At 39.5% G+C, this 19,434-nt stretch overlaps 2 protein-coding genes across 12 annotated transcripts in view; one reads left to right on the forward strand and one right to left on the reverse strand.

Moving 5' to 3' along the window:
• GIGYF2 (GRB10 interacting GYF protein 2) overlaps positions 1-19,434 on the reverse strand; it is an 80,239-nt gene that overhangs the window by 41,784 nt on the left and 19,021 nt on the right. For all 11 annotated transcript variants that reach the window (XM_067302024.1, XM_067302023.1, XM_067302026.1 and 8 more), the window contains 3 exons: positions 16,461-16,569; positions 9,228-9,339; positions 8,637-8,677 (listed from right to left, as the gene is read on the reverse strand). In XM_067302024.1, coding sequence (XP_067158125.1) covers positions 8,637-8,677; positions 9,228-9,339; positions 16,461-16,569 — 262 coding nt within the window. The remainder of the gene's footprint in view (positions 1-8,636; positions 8,678-9,227; positions 9,340-16,460; positions 16,570-19,434) is intronic.
• KCNJ13 (potassium inwardly rectifying channel subfamily J member 13) lies at positions 421-2,596 on the forward strand. Its single transcript, XM_013942657.2, has 2 exons — positions 421-1,024; positions 1,974-2,596. Exons 1-2 carry the CDS (start codon positions 547-549, stop codon positions 2,594-2,596), a joined length of 1,101 nt encoding a protein of 366 aa, XP_013798111.2. The 5' UTR covers positions 421-546.

Genomic DNA, 19,434 nt, shown 5'->3' on the forward strand with positions numbered 1-19,434 from the left:
GAAAGGAAATACATTTCAGTGCAAATGAGGTAAATTACAGCATTCCCCTCAAACAGATGAACGTGTTAAGGAAATAATGTAATATACATTCTTTTCATATTAGCATTGGTAAACTACTATACTCTTCTGCTAACAAGAAACTGCAAAATTAAGCTGTTTTAATTAAGCAGACAAAATTCAATTACTTTTTTCAAATATAACATGCCTAACCTACACACAAGAACAAAAAGATGCAACTGAAATGTAAATTCAGAGGGGTAAAGTATGAAAATTGTATTTAAATGACTAAGCAGGGAAAGTTTTAGAAGCAGTCAGATTTCTAAACCTAATCTTTTTCAAAGTATTACCACAAACAGTGGTAAATTCCACTCCAGGCTCCTGACTTAATCTTCTCTGGATTGCAATGTATAAGCCCTCCTTTGTTGGCTGCAGTTTTTCGACCCCTGCTGATGTGTCAAAATCTGTGAACATTAGGCAAACTACAAATATGCTGGATTGTATCAAATTAGCTTTTTTTTTTTTCTTTTTTTTCCTCTTTTCCAGAAGATGAGAACAGATACGTTAGAGAGCAATAACACCAAGTCTAGCGCTCCCCTCCTAACCCAAAGATACCTGAGGATGGTCACTAAGGACGGACACAGCACATTCCAGATGGACAGTGCCCAAGGAAAAGGTCTGGCATACCTACGAGATGCATGGGGAATATTAATGGACATGCGCTGGAGATGGATGATGCTTGTCTTTTCTGCTTCTTTTGTCATTCACTGGTTAGTCTTTGCAGTGCTTTGGTATCTACTGGCCGAAATGAATGGGGACCTGGAGCTGGACCACGATGCTCCACCTGACAACCACACTATATGTGTCAAGTACATCACCAGCTTCACAGCTGCTTTCTCTTTCTCACTGGAGACACAACTCACTATTGGTTATGGCACTATGTTCCCAAGCGGGGACTGTCCTAGCGCTATTGCCCTGCTTGCTATACAGATGGTCCTGGGGCTCATGCTGGAAGCCTTCATCACAGGTAATCCTTCATATTTGATCCTTCAGATAGGATAGGTATAATATGTAAGAAATAGAGCCTGAAATAAATAGTGATCATATTGATATCTTCCTGAGAAAGAAGAATCAAGGTTAGTTACTAAAAGGAGAGTAATATTTCTGCTATGTAAGGCAGTCAACGCTTTACACTTAAAAAAAAGTGTAAGTTATATGATATTGAGCTCTGCACTAGAAAGTAGGAAGTACCACTATTCACTGGCTGCTATTTAAGGCTCCTCACTGATGACTTTCAACCACTTGTTTCTTGTACCATGATCTCCCCAAGTTCTTTGCATTGAGTTACAATATTTAAAGTTAGTTTGTTTTGATAAACATTTTTAAGGTTTACTTTTGCCTATTTAAAGCTAGCTGAAGTATTTTTGTTGATGATTCTTATTAATCTTTAATTCAGTATTTAAGTACCCCTCAGCAGCCAATGTAATGGAAATCTTTAGAATGTCACAGGTATTTGGCAGGTAATTGGAGTAATTTTAAGTTATGCATAATTATTTTCAGGTTTAAGATATTTCAATAGACTTAAAAAAAAATACAAAAGTTCCTTTACTGAGCTTCTCAAGAGGTAGCATACCAAGACTAGGTACTATGGCCAATTAAAGAGTAAATAGGGGCAAGCAAAAAAACCTCTTCTTCCTATAGCAACAGCTCACTCTCCAAATATAAGTAAGTTAATACAGTGTAGAAACGGAAGCATTTCAGGAAAGTCATACTTTTTTTTAAACAGTGGATTTAATGTGATGCCAGTGATTTTAAAACTAGCAGTTAAAATACGCAGGCTGAGGCCAAAAAAACCATGTCCCCCTTACTAAGCCTCCTGTTCCTTTGGTTTGTCTCACACAGCTCAGAGACGGTAGGAGACAAACCCAGGCACCACGCTCGTACTCAGTTTGTTCTCTCTGTTTGTTCTCACACAGGTGCCTTCGTGGCAAAGATCGCCCGACCAAAGAATCGGGCGTTCTCCATCCGCTTTACCCGCTCCGCTGTCGTGAGCCACGCCGAGGGCACGCCGCACCTTACGTTCCAGGTGGCCAACACCCGCTCCAGCCCGCTCACCAGCGTCCAGATTTCGGCGATTCTTTACCAAGAACAGGAGAACGGACAGCTGCACCAAACTAGCGTTGACTTTCACCTGGACAGTATTACTTCTGAAGAGTGTCCGTTCTTCATCTTTCCACTGACCTACTACCACTCTATCACTCCATCCAGTCCCCTCGCTGCTCTCCTCCAGAGGGAGGCTACTCGTCACTTCGAGCTAGTGGTCTTTCTGTCGGCTGTGCAGGAAGGCACAGGAGAAATGTGTCAGAGGAGGACGTCCTATCTCCCCTCAGAGATCATGCTGTACCATCGCTTTGCCCCCACGCTGGCCCGCAGTGCCAAAGGGGAATATCAGATCAAGATGGAGAATTTTGACAAGACAATTCCAGAGCTCCCAGCTGCAGCTGACTCAAAGAGCCCAAAAAGGACTGCCAAGGAGATCCGCATTAATGGACAGCACGCTGACAGCTTCCAGCTCTCCGAGACTGGCCTGACAGAATAGACACAACAGACTTTGAACTTTGTGCCTTTTTTTAATTATTATTCCATTTAACTTTCAGGTTCCACTTACAACCTTCCTTCCTTCCCTGTGATCTTCTCGTGATCTTTCTCCTATATTCCCATCCTTTGACCACAACATGACATGCAGAGTAAAGAGAACTAGTGTGCCTGTGTAAACTGAGGAGCAGCTGGATTAACCGCGCTGAACAAAGTCAGGTTCAAGAATCACAGTACAAAATTCTGGGAAACAGAACGAGCTACCTGCTGAACTCACCAGACTATGATTAAAGCTGTGCTGACCCTGAAAGGAGAGAACCTCAAAACTCCCGAAGCTCACCAAAATACTAATTAACCAGCTTGTGGCAAGGTGGACAGGAACAAAGGAGAAAAAAAATCTCTCTCAAAACCAAAATGGGGTCATTCAGTAAATACATTAGTTTGGTATAAGCAACACAAGTTGGTCCAGGATCCTCATTTTCCCCGTTCTCTTAATCCTTTGGGAGTACAGGGTTTTATCAGTTTTCAGACAGCTGAACTTACTCTTAGAAAGTACTGCCAATCGCTTTTATGGCAGTGAAAAGTACTCCTGCTGTGCTTGCTTATTAAGCGAAATTGTAAATACTAACCGCAGTTCTTCATTCAGCCAAGCAAGAGGTGAATATATCATCTTAAGACAGGTCTACAAAGACTTTATCAAAAAAATCTTGAAGTATATGATAAAAACGTTGCAGTGTAAGTTTTTTTCATATTTGGATACACTAAATAAATTATTTAGCAATAGAAAACAGAGCATTCTAAATACATTAGTGTACTTTTTTGGAAAGGACAATACATTTGTGTGCTCAGCTTTGCACTGCATGTCTCAAGTAAGTCTGACCCAGAAGGATGCACTATATCCACAAGAGAAGTAGAACTGCATCCACATTTTATGCTTTTTAACATTAATATTTTTCTGTACACACAGCACAGAAATCATTTACGAAGAGACACTTAAATTGATTTTAAAATAAAAAATTAAAACAAACAATGAGACTTTTGTATTTAAATGCCTCAAAAGCCAATTGCAATTAAGAAGTTATTTGGAAGCTCCTAAATAATTTAAGCAGCTAAAATATAAATAGAATGCTGAATAATTATTTCTAGGCTCTCAAGAGAAGCAATGTCTATTCTGTGTTCATACATGAATAACCAAATATCAAAATAAAGTAAATGTTGCCTTTCAAAGATAAAAGGCTTTTCCCAGAAACAAAGATGGCATAAACACTAACTTTCATTGACAAAAGTGTAATACACTACCAGGCTTCCTTGTAACATCAGTGAAGTGGCCAATGGCAAGAAAAGTAGTCTGAAGCTATCACTGTTTAACTGAAGTGCTGAAACCCCACAACTAAGTTAATCAAACCATGTTCACAGACAAGCTGAAAGAGAGTAGCAAAAAGCTGCTTTGTCCTATGGTCCACACTTCCAAAGCTCTATAAAGAGATGACTAAAAGCAGAGCATAACCTTTCTGTGCCCGGAATTGCTTGAGTCATTACAGAATTATCCTTTCTTTGGAAATGGAAAGCAGCAACCCCATACAACCATTTCCCAGAGGGAAGGGGAATGAGGCAGATAGATTGTCTCTTTTTGTTCTACTCCAGCTCTTGTTCCAAAATTGTTCAGATACTGCCTTCCTACATTCCAGAACTCAGACTGATTTGGTTTTAGTACAGATACTCTCAAAATCTCTTTTTTGGAATTTAATCTTACATAAAAGCATTCCTGAATACTGTAGCATTTGCAGAGCACATTATCAAGTTATATTGCCTTCATTCCTAACTTTTCTTAGCTGGTCATCCATATGAAGTTTAAAGCTCCCTTTCCCACCTTCATATCAGTACCAGCAATTTTCAAATATTTGCTACTATAGTTTTATTTTCACATTTTTTCTCAATATTACACATTGAGAAAGAAAATCTTTATGAATTAAGAATCAGTGCAAGAGCTACAGAGCAGATTACTGTGTCAAGTTTGAAATACCCATTTAGAAAAGCGCAGCAGTGTCCTGCGGAAAGCAGTGGCTTTCCATACATCCCACACTCCAGCATCAGACAAACTGATTATTCTACAGTTCAGATGCATAATGCAACCGGACAGCACTGTACTCTCACCATTTAGAGCCAAAGCTATAAAAAGCTATTTCTAATTTCAGTGAAGGTCTAATCACAAAGGATGGACTGCTCTGTTCAGTTTTTAAATGACGACTTACGACTTTAAATTTGTCCTGTTTTAAAATCATTTTCCATTTACAGATCTGGTTTAAAGGCAGGTACAAATTAAAGAAACAAGTACAAATAAAAAGATTATGCTTAATATACCGTAGACTCACTTTTCAAATATCACATTTGTGGAATTTACTGCTGAAGAATGCTACTGAAGCAAATTAGACATACGGACAGAACGATGCGTAGTTACTTCAGAACAGCTGCAGAATCAGAGCCAGACAAAACACCCCTATTACTTTTCCAGTTCCGCAGAATTGGTGAACCGCAGATGTTCCATGAAGTATTTGAGAACGCCACAGCCCAGATCAGGATACAAGCCTGGAAAGATTGCTGCTCAGCTCTGATGCAGCAAAACTGCATCCTCTGCTTTGACCTACATTGCAAGAGCAAGGTAGTGATGAACCTTCTTCAGGTATAGTTCTTGCTATTCATGAAGGGAAGGAAAACAAGGCAGGCAAAGCAAGTAGAAGTTTAATTCAAAGGACTGGAACATTCTTTTTATACTCACTTGAACACCCTTTTTATATTCAAGTTTTCATGAGTGATAAATACACATTGAACAGAATTCAATCAGGTTCCACAACTGCCTTTCCACATGTCTTGTTTAATGTACATTATGATTATTTATTACAAGTGTATAATTACTGGTTACTAATCAAATCTCCTCAGCTACTAAGCTGGCATTAGTCAAGAGGTTGCACAGAAAATTAAGTGGCAATTGTGCAGGTCTTAAAAGACATCCACGACAAAGAAAACAACTCGCTCGTTTTCTCAGCTAATGGCCTCGGCCTTTCAGAAGCAAGCTGGGGTTCTCAAGGAAGCCTGTCACAACTGTGACAACCTGCAACAAACTCGCAGATACTTTGTGCATCTTTAGTCTGAATTTATGAACTCTGCACACTGATCATATTTGAGAAATAATTCTCTAGTGAAGGCCTGCTGCTTTTTTTAATGTCATGATTTTTAATTGAGGCTTTCTTGGGTTGCCATCCATTATGAACACCCATGAAAGTTTCATATCTGATCTCTTATTAAATCTGTAATGTGCTCACCCAGAACAAAGAATATGAACAAGCTGGCAACTCAGTAAATTTGAGGCTAACACAAGGCCCCACGGAAAAAAGCAATGAGAAACTGAAGCATGGTACAGTTAGAGACTAAAATCCCTGACTAAGTTTAATGAGGATAACAGAAACCAACACATGCACCTGCTACAGCTGGCCAGCCTAAATTGTGAGGAGTCACTCGAGCCACGAAAAAGTTCCTTCCATGTCAATTCACTCCTTGACCTTTCTGCCTTAACTGTATCAGTGACATTAATGTGCAGGAATTAACGTCGGATTTCTTTAGGCAAATCTGTATCCCTATATTACACCCAACGTATCACTTTGTTACTGGAAAACATTTACATAGCAATAACTATTTATTAACCTAGCTGGAGTCAACCCAGACCAACACCTTCTGTTAATCTTTTTGGGCTCACCACCTTATTTCTCTTCGAAGGTAAGGAGGAGAGACAAAGACTTCCCACTTTTTGGGGCATTAATCTCTCATAGAGTGATAAGCAAACCTAGATGACTACAGTTAAAACAATTTTTACGTTAAAACTTCAGAAGGCTTACACAACTCTCACCTCTATCATACTGTGTGTTATAGAGGTTTTAGCCAAGTAAGATCAAACTAGAAGAGTAATAGGAGACTCTCAGAAGCAGGCAGATACTACACAAAGTCTCATGACTTGGGAACAAGCACCCCACCCTTCAGGATGAATCAGGATTTCCAAAACACAAGGGGATACTATCTTCTCCAAAAGACTGAGCACAGAAAATACGTTCCAGAGACCTGATCACTAGCAGTTGTTACAAATAAGACATGCTATGTAGGAGTTAAAGCATTAACCCCCAGGTTCTGGTAGAAGTCTGCTTCAGTACAGACATCTTGCATACCTTAATTTCTTTGCAATGCCAATGGAGAGATAAATCTCATCCTAAAGTGACATGTAATACTTTTAATCACAACCTTACCCAGAAGTTAAGTACGTTTTGTAGTCTGGACCTGGAAATGTTGCAATTTTATTGCAACGGGAAGAGGCTGGCAACAGGACAGGAAGGGGATAAATCAAATTAAGTCAACTGTTGCAGACATTACTTGCACTGTTTTTACATAGCTTCCCTTTTCTGGGGTGGGGGTGGAAAGCAGTCCTGAAATCTCAACAGTACCTATTTCTTCTATTTTTCTTTTTTTTCCCAAAAGATGTCCAAATATAAGACAGTGAAAGACAGAAGTTTCACTACTGCCATTTAAAGATGAACAATATCAAGTTATTTTTAGGAGTAATTTCTTTAAGGAAAGCAGACAGTGAGGAAAACTAGCAGCGTCTCTTGGTTTTGTCATCTTTCAATTTAAAAAGCAGGAAGATAGAAGCACCCTTTAAATTATACGAAAAAATCCCCCACACAGAGGATTCGGAGGGCTCTGAAAGCAGACATGGCAGGCAGCGTAAGACTTTTGGGCATGGGCCATCAAGGTAACCTGGGAAATTACTAAAATAGAAACTTACAGTACCCTCCCTAAAAAAGATACTCACAGCTAAGCAGGAATGTTAAACACATCCCCATCAACTTCTAATTGCAACTCAATCTCTTTAAGTGTTTTTGTCTTGAAATCCAATCTGCAAGTGTCTTTCTGGCCTACGCTTTACCCACACATGCAGTAAAGGAGGATGTTTAGCTAAGACTCCTTCAGCAAAGGCCAAAAGAGATTCTCTGGGTCCTAAAAAGGCAAGCCTCACCATCAGCAAGTTTTTACTCATACATAAACCTCTCGCTAAGCACAGCCGTGCTGCACACTAGGAGACATGCCACAGAGACAGAGCAAGGTCACACCAGAAAACAAGCAATGCACCATCATAGGAAGCAAAAAATCACCGCGCATGCAATATATTCAGCGGATATAGGACAATTTCCTTTAAGATTTGTACCACTAACAGAATACAAATTTTACCTAAATTGATCCATTCCATCTCCAAGATGACAATCTGCTCCAGCTAAAGTTCAGGTGAATATTCAAATACACATACTGGGCCAAAATTAAGAATCCAGTATTCTGCCTGAAAGTGGCCAACGTGAAATATTTAGAGAACAGTATCAGCCACCTGGCAGGTACACTTCTTGGTGAACTCTCAGCTCTACTGGGAGGAAGGGGGAACAGATGATAACCTGACTGAACAGAAGAGCTGTATGAAGATCTGTATGATGACTTAGGCATATTTGACAGACAGTAATTAAAGAATAGGAACCTCAAGAGGCTGCTGTTAGGATCTACCTCATGCAAGTAAGCATTCAAAAAATTAAACAGTTCACGTGGCCAAGTAGTTCCAGATATCAAAATAGCAGACCCCAGGAATGCTGAAAAGCTGCATTTAAAAGGCAAATTCCCACAGAGCACCTGTTAATCAATAGAGTCTCCTTTCACAAGTGTACAGGAATTGAATTCCAACGGTGAGCATCGCACTTTAATTGAATAAGCAGATCTACCTTCTGCTGATTTTTCTTCTCTAAAACATTAGGATCCCTAATTGTTAAATCAATACAAATAAAAAAAACAACACTTTTGAGAATACATTCAGAGTAACTTGGCACAGTACCATGAATCTTACATCAATAAACAGACTTGGAGCAGTAAGAAAGAGGATTTATGTACATATAGGCCCCTTCCCCAAAGCACATCCCTGCTCCTCCCTCCCGCTTCCTGCCCATACAGTAACAAAACCGTACCTGGATCTTTTCGCCCTGGTTTTTCAAAGCGTCTGTCTCCCCTAGAAAGGCAGAATAAAAGTTTCAAAAAAGGTTTTGGAACTGCTCCATTCGTTTTAGGTACGGCTGCTTTTTTTTTTTTCCCCCCTTTCAAATCAGGCCTTGATGGACAGAATCTTTAAAGGTCTAAGTGACAATCAAAATTTTCAGGCAACTTCTGGCAACTAGATATGTTTCAGAAACTCTACCCTGAATACCATCAACACAGTGTCAAGACTAAAACTGAAGTAAATCCTTTAGCAATACATATTTTCACCCAGAGATTATCCATTTCTACCATAGCTCCCTTAAGTTATGTTCTCTTGAAGCAGTTCCTTCTTTCCAGGAACTCAGAAAAAAATTCTTTGCAAAAAACAAAAAACACATATATTTTTAAACTTGTTCCTGAGCTTCTAGAAACATCACTGTGTTGGCTCCACCTCAGAAATTCAGACACTCGCTCACAGGTATGCCTAAGCACCTTTCCTGAGATGTTTTTATGAAGCCACAAGGCACAAATGGAAGCTGAGCAGATGCATGTACAAAATTTAAAAAGCTAGAGTTTTCTGTTACCTTTCCTCCCAACTCTGTGATCTGTGCATTTCCCTGCCCCCTCCTCGCCCAAATCCACCCTCCACTTCATCAAAACTTCTTTGGTAGAAACCGCTTTCTCCTCGGCCTCTGCCTGAAAAGACAAAAAACACAAGTATTTGAACAAATAATAATAAAAGTTGAGAGATTCAGGTAGGTTTCCCCTTTTCACAAGTCCCTGTGAACTGATCTCAGGATATTAAGCCCCAGTAAAATTATTTGGGGCAAAGGGAAAAAGGAACAAAGACCGACACAAGAGTCTTATGTAAAGAACTCTTATCAAGAAGCACAGGATCAGACAGAACAGGCAAACAATTCTGTAATAAATATTATACAGAAAAACATAAAACAGATACTTACCCTACAGAAATTACCAAACAAGGATGCATTGTTCACACAGTGTCCACACATTTGCCATGGTGGGTACATGTGCACTTAATGCTCACAAAAGTCAGATCATTTCCAATAGCAGCATCCAGAATAACCATACCTGTGCTGCAGATGTTCTCCTAACTACTGCTGTCAAGGTTAAGAGGGAAGAAGGAAGCTTCACCACCTAGTTCTTTCATTTCTAGTGATCCTCAGGAGAAATCTCCCCCAGGAGCAGTGGGGAAAAAAGAAGGATCACAGGATGCATATTGGCAAGACGACATGAAGAATCCCAGGAACTATAGAATAAAAAGTCATCTCCTCACTTTTTCAAGAAATTTCCTACCAAGTAGCAAATCTCAAGCCAGATTTTCAGACGTATCCTCAAGTAAAGGACCTTGAGACATCTTCAGTGGTGGTGGTGGGGGAGCATATTTTGGTTAAAAAAAGCCATATGCACACACACATCCCCAGAGCTGCTGGGAAAGTTCCAGCACTGCTTAGATTAACGGCTGGGGTAAATATCCAAATCTAAAAAGAGGCATATAACACTACCTCACAGTGCTGCAGTTGCAGCAGCAAAAGTAGGAGGCTTTTATCAGCCACCTTTCAAGGATCAGAAGGACTAATCAAGTGAAACAAATTGATCAGCTGGTTGTCATGATAATTCCTTGCCTACATATATATATATGCAGCCTCTACTGTCAGACTCTTAAAGAAGTTCAAGAACCTAAAGAACACCTGGCAAAAGGAATTCTTAGCTGTGAAACTATCACACACTTTCCACACTTCCTTCTGGCTCAAAGAAAACACTACCTCAAAGGATGAGGTGCAAACCAGTCCTGGCATCTGGAGGAGGAAGACAGGACAGAATGACCAAATGAAACATGAAACAAACATCCTGGGAAAATTGAGAGCGGACTCCAATCCCGTTAGTCTTCAAAAGAAAGTAACAATAACAACCTCTACATCTGAAATCCAAAGAGCTCAGGATGCATCAAGGATTGTGCCTTATTTCAATGTCTTATGAGAAGAGCCTCTGAAAATAATGGAAAGAATTAAGGCAGTTGCAACAGTTGCTCTATAATCCTATACCAAACCTCTTGTATAAAAACTTCTTTCTAGACAATGAGGAAAAGAAAAGGGATCCACAGATGATCCAGTCAGGCTCCTCAAACTCATACTAATTTCGTATCAGACAGCCCAGGTCACAGAGATGGATGAGAAAGTTGCATAAAATTGTCTGTATAATACCTACTTCTGCTTCAGAAACTGGATTTAAACATCCTCTTTGGGCAAAACTATTCTGTTCCTAGCATCAGCAAAGGAGTTCAGCCATAGATGACCTTGTCACAGCGCTGCGGACTTCCTTGCTACAGGGTGTTGCAGATGGTTAAAGTTTAAAAACTCAGATGAAGACTAGACAAGCTCATGAAAGAGAAATGGACTGAGATTTACTAAGCACAGAGAAATCACACCTGGCTCAGGAACGCACCAAGCGGTGAACATTCAGAAGCTGAGAGTTTGTGGAGCGCCACCTTGGTATTTTTGCCCAGGTCTTATTCTCTTGCCAAGGCATCTGCTTTTGGCCACTGCTGGAGATGGACTATTGGTTTAAATGAAGCCTTTGCCTGATTCGGCACAGCTGTTCTTATGCAAGCTCAGGCAGAGGCAGGAGCTGACTTAGTACTCAAGCCAAAAGAAGAGGTTAGTATCAGGCCTAGGACTGTATTAGTCAGAAACATGAATACCTTCACTATGGGAAATCCAATACTGCAAGGCTGACCATAAACATGAGTGAGAAGTAAATTTTAATGGCAAAATACAGTAAGAAAAAGTGATACAGCATAAAAAGCAGCATGATGTTTATTCAGTTATGGACTTATGGGTCCCCTATGGTGCTGGGAAAGAACTCAGTTGTGACTCCTCACAGATGAGGCCCAGGAAATTTTACTCATCTTACGCAGTGTCAACCTTTGCCTGGTTCCTTCACTACAGGAAGGCTCTCTTCTTCCCTTTCACAGGAGATAACGAAGCAGAAGATGCAGAAGCAGCTCACAAGAGAAAGCCACAGGCAGCCAGAGCCGAAGCAGAATGAAGACACTGACTCACTTTATTTCTCTGAGGCAGGGGAGACAAAGTCGCATGCGCTTTTCCACCAGAAACAAATTCAGCTGCCCTTTCCTGTTTTTACAGTGAGCGACAAAGCAACATTTGTAGTGCTCCCCTTGCAGTGTAAGAAAGCATGGACGCACACTGATTACTAATATCACAGTCACACAACTAACAGATCCAGACAGCTGGTGACTTGGGGATTTCATCAGCAAATAAGGCAAATGCCACGTATAAGCATAAGAATAGAATCAGAGTTGTTTTAACAGCAGCATGGCCTATGCCAGCTTAAAAAGTATGTGAAACAACAGCTTAAGAAATCTCTTTCCACCTACGCCCCTTTATATGTCACAGTTCAACATCACTTCAGTTGCGCTCAACCTTTGAAATGGTTTGAATTAAAAGATGATCTCACATCAGATGATCTCAGCAACTCATTTTAAGGCTGGCTGCGGGGCTGCTCACAGCTCCTGGCAGTACTGATACCCCACAGCACAGGGCAGGACATATTTAAGCTGCGTTTGCCAATGAGGATACTGGGAAAGCCGCGGTTGTATTGCCACCCTCCTTGACTGCATTCAGTAAGGGACACTGTCTGGGTGCAGTATCAGGACGCGGCCATTCGACAGCACCCTGTACAAGGTACCTGTACAACTGCAGCAGAAAGCAAGTAGGCCACTGTGTAAAACCATACTGTACATTGAAACAGCTTCTACTGAGCTACAGAAAACTACACAGCTAGGCAGAGAAAACCATGGTGTATAAAAGTCAGTTATTCAGCAAGTATTAAGTAGATTAGTCTGACCAGAAAGTGCATGCTAGGATACAGCTAATTCTGATAACATATGAAAACAGCAAAGCTTGCAGAGAGGTAAAGCTGCACAAAAGCACCCTGTTTGCCACCCTGTGTCTTTGCACTATTTGACATTTTTGTGGCTAATAAATCTAGAACCATGTGTTTATTTTAAACAGAATGCTGCTTCCAAAAGGTGTCTGCATATGAAGAACAAACTGTCTAAATGTAGATGTTGAACAGGCAAAACAGAATGCAAAGTCAGTACACGTCAATAAACCATGTAAGAACTGACTGGAGCAGTTCTGTCATTTGTGTTTCAGCAATCCCTTAAAAACCTCAGACCTAGGACCTCATTCCCCTTGATACTGCGCGCACAGCCAGAAATCTCTAACCTGAAAAATGGACAAGCATGAACTTAAGTAAAGCACACAAGATACAAGCAAGAGGGTAAGCAGCAGTATACACTGCCATTCTGTCATTACACAAAGCAATATAACGAGCAAATTCCTGTAATTACGGCATGACTGGAGTTTAGGATCTACTATCTCAGTCCTAATAGTATGTGGCAATAGCAGGATACTTGTAGCTGAAGTGCAGCTGTTTGGGGGTATATTAGAACTTTTCACTTTCACACTGTTTGGACTCTTTCAAAGAGCAGTGAAGACATCATGGGGGGGGGGGGGGCAAAAGCTCCAGTAGGAAGCGAAGCTGCCCTCATAATGGCCTTAACCAAGGAGAACAGCTACAAAACAAGGTGCCTGTAAACTTACAATCCAGTCCAAAGGCTACTTAAATCTCTCCTCGTCTGAGGCTCTTATTCATGAATGTTGACATTCCAGTCCCACAAGCACAAAGCACAGGGCTTAACTGCACTCCGCAGGGAGCTCCCAGGAAAACAAGTCAATTAGAAAAAGAGGTCACGTGCAAGAACTTGGTTCCTTTAGAGACTAGAACTTCAGAACTAAAGAAAAAGTTTGGGATTTACGTCCCCACACAAAACACATACAACGTTACTGATGACAGTTTTAAACAGTGAATGCTTTCAACATTAACACCGAGTTGTATTTCAGCATGCTGTCATAAAAAAATTAAAGTCAGAGAAACTTCCATGGTAGGAACCATAGCAATCATTTTTACATCAGCTAGATGTCAAAAATGCATTCACTGTCAGAATGACTCGGGGTGACTATTGAGAAAATATTTACTCAATACTGCTTCATAGTTTTAAATAGTGATAACTGAAATCACATTTCTAGTTCTAATAATAATCTTTACCAGTGGTTTACTCAGTCATCCCTTAACTAATCGGTGTCCCACGTTCCCTCTCACCTCCTCCTGAACGCTGTAATACAATTCTATGATCACTGCCTCAGTGAGGGAACTTAATTAACAAATCCAATCATACATGCAAATTCTTCCCTGAAGTTGTTATTGTGCAAGTCTGTTCAAGACAACAAGCTTGTTTTGGTACAGCTGAAGCCTGAATTTGATCAGCAGCAGCTTTATTGTATACAATGATGTAAACATCAGAAAACACCAGATAACCTTTCAAACCAGGCGATTTTGCGAGGCTACAAATAAAAATGCTTTCCAATTGTTAAGTGAGGCAATTCATTTACTGAACCAACTATAAACAAATTCCACAAGTCCTTTTCATCCTCACTTGCCAGAGCAGAACGACATTTAAAGCTTGTTGGAAGCAAAGTGTTACTTTTCAAAGTTAGATGTCAGTAGTCCTATGCAGAGCTTTTCATAAATAACTATTAGACACAAAGTCCTTAATTAAAAGAACATCAGGTGTGTAATTGTTAAAAATCTACAGCTTGGTCCTTGCAGAAACCCTGTTTTGTTTGCAGAGATATAGAAACTTCATGAAGACTCATCAAGCCTAAAGCAGAAGGCTAATTGTTCACGGAAAGCAAGGGGGAAGAGGGGAAGAAACAAGCAGCAACCAGGATGGCTAAAGAGGGAACCCTCAGTAATTGATAACTTAACTGTATCAAGAATGAGAAGTGAATGACACAAGGGCCTGGAAAGTGTCATTTACAGTTTAGCAGGAGATGAGAATGACAACGTAGCCTAACAAGTACAGCGTGCAAAGATTCATACAAATTTAGAGAAAAAGATCAAATGAGGATAAAAACTAAAATAAGTGAGCAACAGATTAATTTTGCAAAGTTCTTAAGCTAATATTTTTGAATATACCTTAAAAATGAAGTATGAGAAAACATGAATATATGCAGTAAAAGTTTTCAAAAAGTCTTGATAACAAATTCTGTCCACAGAAGTGTACTCAAACGTTATTGCCAAACAAAATTTCAATCCATAGATTTGATGAAAGAATTGCTGGATTAGGAGCCATATTCTGCCACACCTAACTCTCATCTCACTGAAACTAGTGGGGGCGATTAAAAAACACTCACTGCTCACTGAGTAAGGATGACAACCACTGCTAATCCTACAGCAACAAAAGAAGGAGAAAATGAATTAGACAAAAGATAAACGGGGTTAGGTAAATTAGAAGTGATCAAAACATCCTCAGATCAACACCAGAGAGCACACTTGTGCTCATATGAGCTCAAATCACCAAATTTTAAGCAGTGTTCATTGCATTTGTAGAATTAAGCCTTAAACATTTATAAATAAATAGCTAATAATATGTGTTCATAGGGAAAGTGAAACATGGATGGTAGCAATGCAATACGCACATTTAAGGCACACAGCAAAAACCCAAGAGTTTTCAAATATACAACAGAAATGTAACAAGGTACAGATAAATAAGAGTTTCTCCCCACACCTGTATGACAAATACATTTTCTGTTTTTTTTTGTTTTTTGTTTTAAACTAAGCCCTGAGCATCTAAGCAGCAAAGACAATGATAAATAAGGAAGGGGAAGCAGCAGGAAACCAGGAGAGAGTCCTATAAAAGTTTAAATGCATATACCCTAGCTAAGTAACAGCCCTGAGGGGGCAGATGGCAATCTACAGACATCTAAAAGATGTAAGCAAAGAATGGAGCAGGATTAAGGAAAGGGAACAGAAATGAGAACACAAATTAAATGAAAGCAAAATTCTGGTCAAGCATTTAATTATGCATGGAAATGATTTCCAAAGATGTTAATGAAAATATCTCCATTTAAGGACATTTACAATTAGATAGGGCCCCTAGAAAAACCTCATCTAAGCACCTGCAAAGACAGAGGTTACATAACTAATTACTCCTGAAGATATTCCCAAGTTACTAGCTCCTAGTATTCTATACATTAACAGGGCATATTCATATATAAAAAACTCAGAATAGTGTTCACAGTCATACACACATTGAAAGGGAACTACCAAAATAAGTTCTGGCATTAACAGCTTGCTTTGAATCTACTACTTGAGGACATTTGCTCAATTTATTTCCAAATGTTTGAAGTGACCCAGGATGGGACATTGATTATAGCGATGCACTAAAACTGGCAAGACTCAAATTTCTCCCAAATTAAATTATGTCTCTCCATTAACCTTTTCATGTTTGTACTGGGGATGTTAATAGATAAAATGACTTTTCAGAACATTGAATGCCACCTATTACAGTCTGAATGTTTTAAGTAGGTTTATGGATTCTCCTCTTTCCCTGTAAGTTGGTTTAATACCTCTATTAATGTTATTTCTAACAACTCTGAAGCAAGCAATTTTCTATTCCACCTCAAAACTACCCTTTTTTTTCCCCCACACCTAAACTGATGAAGTCATATAACACAGCTACCAGATATGTATTAAGAAGGTGCACAGAATGATCACTAAGAATGCAGTATTCATTCTCTGAAATCTTTCCAATAAGCTATTGTTAAAGTCTTAAGGGAAAAATAAGTTACACCTAACATTTTTCAGAAGCTTTAACCTGGATCTCCTCTTCATATATTGTAACACATCCCAATCTTTTAACAGCTCACCTCGACCTCTAGAGGAACTTCGACCTCGAGGAGCCCCTACCACCGTTCCTCCTCCTCGTCCCGTCAACCTCAGGACAGCTGCACTGTTTACAGACATTGAGAAATTTCTCTGCCAAGAAGAAAGAGCCAAGGTGAGATTTTATTAAACAAAAAATAAACAAAACAAAAAAACACCCCATACCCCCCCCACACACACCACAGCCAGACTTACCTCTTTTCCTAAGTTTAGCTTAATATCAGCTGTGATTTCCTTCTGTTTGTCACACATTCTCTGCAACCGACTGACCAAAATTAACAAGGAAAAGCACTAGTGCTCCTGAGCTACTTACCTGAGCTTTTCATGCTCTAAAGGTAGTAAATGAGCATTAACTCCTTTATCAGATGATTCCAGCACAGGATTGATTATAACATCAGTAGCTCTAACTACACAGCCGGTCGGCTGCTAAAAGCTGTTAGCACCTACCCTTTACACAACGCAGTAACCTGCTTCGAAACGGACTTCTTCAGCAAAGCAGTAATGTGCAATGAACAAGACTTGAATGAGATTATATTTACCCCGGCCTCTGCAAAAGTCTTTTTTTTTTTTAAGATTGTGTTATAGGAGTGCAGGAACTAAACTGCAGAAACCTTAAACACATTTAAGTGATACTCATTTCAGTAAGGCAATAGCCACTAGTAAAATTCAAATTTATTATAAGAAGTAATTACTGAAGAAAAAAGCCATTTCAACAAAGAATGGCTAATTATCATGAACTCTGTCCCCATTCTCTGAGCACAAGTAGTTGGAAAACTAGGCCAAAGAATCCAGAAACCTGTTCTGAAACATTAACAACCAAACCTGAATTCACACACACTCTCTGAATCCAAGTTTTAAATAAGCAGCATGCCAAAGACTCAAGAGCTGTTCTGTCAGGCTTCTTGATAGGACCAGGAAGGAGGCAGATTGCTTACATGAACACATCTAAACTACCACGATTTTGAAGGTCCCAGACTTACAAAGAACAAGGAGACAAGCATATAGTTACTTTTTAAAATCTAAATGGCTAACATCAAAACCAACAGGTATCTGAAGGAGTGTTAGTGCCTCCCAGAAGTAAGCCAAACTGCTTGATACATTCTTTCTACAAAATGGATCTTCCTTCAAGAGAGAACTGGTAACTACGTTGACTTGAGAAAAAAAATTCAGTCATGCATGGCAAAAAAGCAAGATCAGCCACCAGGAAATCTGACTTTTTCTTCACAGCTAACTCTTAAAGCAACCATTTCAACAGCAAGTGAACCACCTCCCCTGTGTCTGTAAACAAATCACTGTCTTCACTGTTACTTTCACTTTTTTCCACTGTTTTTCCCCAGAACCTTCAAATTCACTAAGGAAACAAATCTTATTTTAATCTCATTACCTACAATTTTTACAAAATACTTTTTTTTTTTAAAGAAATATTGATCTAATTTATACTCCATACATCTTGAATGAACATTTAATTCTTCTTTTCTTTTGGACATGAAAATCTGCATGTCAACCCAAAAGCAGATCAACGGGGACATTTAAGCCAGACAATTTTCTGTCTTTTAGCCAGAGCTAGGTGGGCTTGGCAGTTGTTTCAGCTAAATAACACAAGCATTGATGAGAGTGAGTGGTCTATTTACTTTTCCAAATATTTCAAATACATGTTATGTGACCATGAGGATCAACATTTGTAGTTCTGAACACGAGAGAGTTCATAATAAACTATACTTTTGCTGGAATAGACCTTGATGGTCCTAGGCACACACAGTATGGAAAGAGATTTTGATTTCCTCAGGAGAAGCCTAACATCTGATGATGCAGCTCATCATCAGGTGTAAAGTTATACAAAATCTGGACAGATAAGAGACAAATGTATTTCTGAGAAATCCCCCTATCTTACGACTGATAAAGCCAAGCTATAACCATGGTTTATGAGAACTCAAAAACCCAACTGAAATGTGCAATTTTTTAATTTTTTAAAAGCACCAAAACTTCTCAGGGGAAACGTGTTACTTGTCGACAGGGCATAATGCACAAGCATGTGTTCTGCGGCAACTTGGCATAAAAGTTTCTACTTATCTAAAACATATAGCACACCTATAGTTCACATGCGCTATTACTACAAAAACACAGAAGTAACTTCAAGCTGTTGACAAGACTCACCATCTTGCATAAGAGATTCCTTAGTTTTTCCCCATGCCTTATTTTTTCCAGTAAGAAAAAACACAGCAATATCACTTCTTCCTTCCCCCCCTTTTTTTTTCCCCCATCTGATTAAGTCTACCTAAACCGCTCAAAACAACCCCCTCCTCCACTTCTCTGCGTCTGTAGAGCTTGCTGTGGTGAAGATACCATCCTTATATTTAAGCTTAAATTCACATAGCTGATACTATCCATCAACCGCATCTACATAACACATCTTTAAATCAGCTGGAGAGAGATCAGACAAGCACAAGTTCTTCCTGGATGTACTACACACACAACTAATGCTATCAGGAGCATAACTCTCAGGTTACAAACAAGAATTACTCTGAATCCAAGGCTAGAGTAAGCTTGACTGGTTCAGCTCCAGCTAAGCACAACTATCTTGAAGTTCATTCATTCTGATCAGCCTGTCTCTGTAAGACCCTCAAATCTCCCCCTCTCAAATTTTGATAAGATATTACCAGCAGTATTCATGGAAGGGCACAAACATGTCTTAAACTCTCCATTTTCACCTAAGAGCTTCCCTGTGCCACAACTAGCAGCAAAGCCAATAGTTTTCACCTCATGATCACTTATGAGCATCTCATACAGAAACATTGCTTGTCATCAGGAATCTATATTATGTCATGGGGTACAAACACCAAAATTTCTGGTAGCTTAAACATTCCTGTTCCCTTGGCATCTCAAACAAATTAGTCACGAGGGGAAAAAAGATCCAAATTCATTTCGGACAAGAAAAAAAAAGATTATTCATGTCCTCTG

This window comes from Apteryx mantelli, chromosome 9 (genome assembly GCF_036417845.1).
Source record: "Apteryx mantelli isolate bAptMan1 chromosome 9, bAptMan1.hap1, whole genome shotgun sequence".
NCBI classification, from domain to species: domain Eukaryota; kingdom Metazoa; phylum Chordata; class Aves; order Apterygiformes; family Apterygidae; genus Apteryx; species Apteryx mantelli.

Excerpts from the sequence above, each read along its gene's own strand:
- KCNJ13 (XM_013942657.2), top strand. The coding sequence starts at position 547 with ATGAGAACAGATACGTTAGAGAGCAATAACACCAAGTCTAGCGCTCCC. Across the intron at positions 1,025-1,973 it reads GCTGGAAGCCTTCATCACAG|GTGCCTTCGTGGCAAAGATC; the intron begins GTAATCCTTCAT and ends GTTCTCACACAG.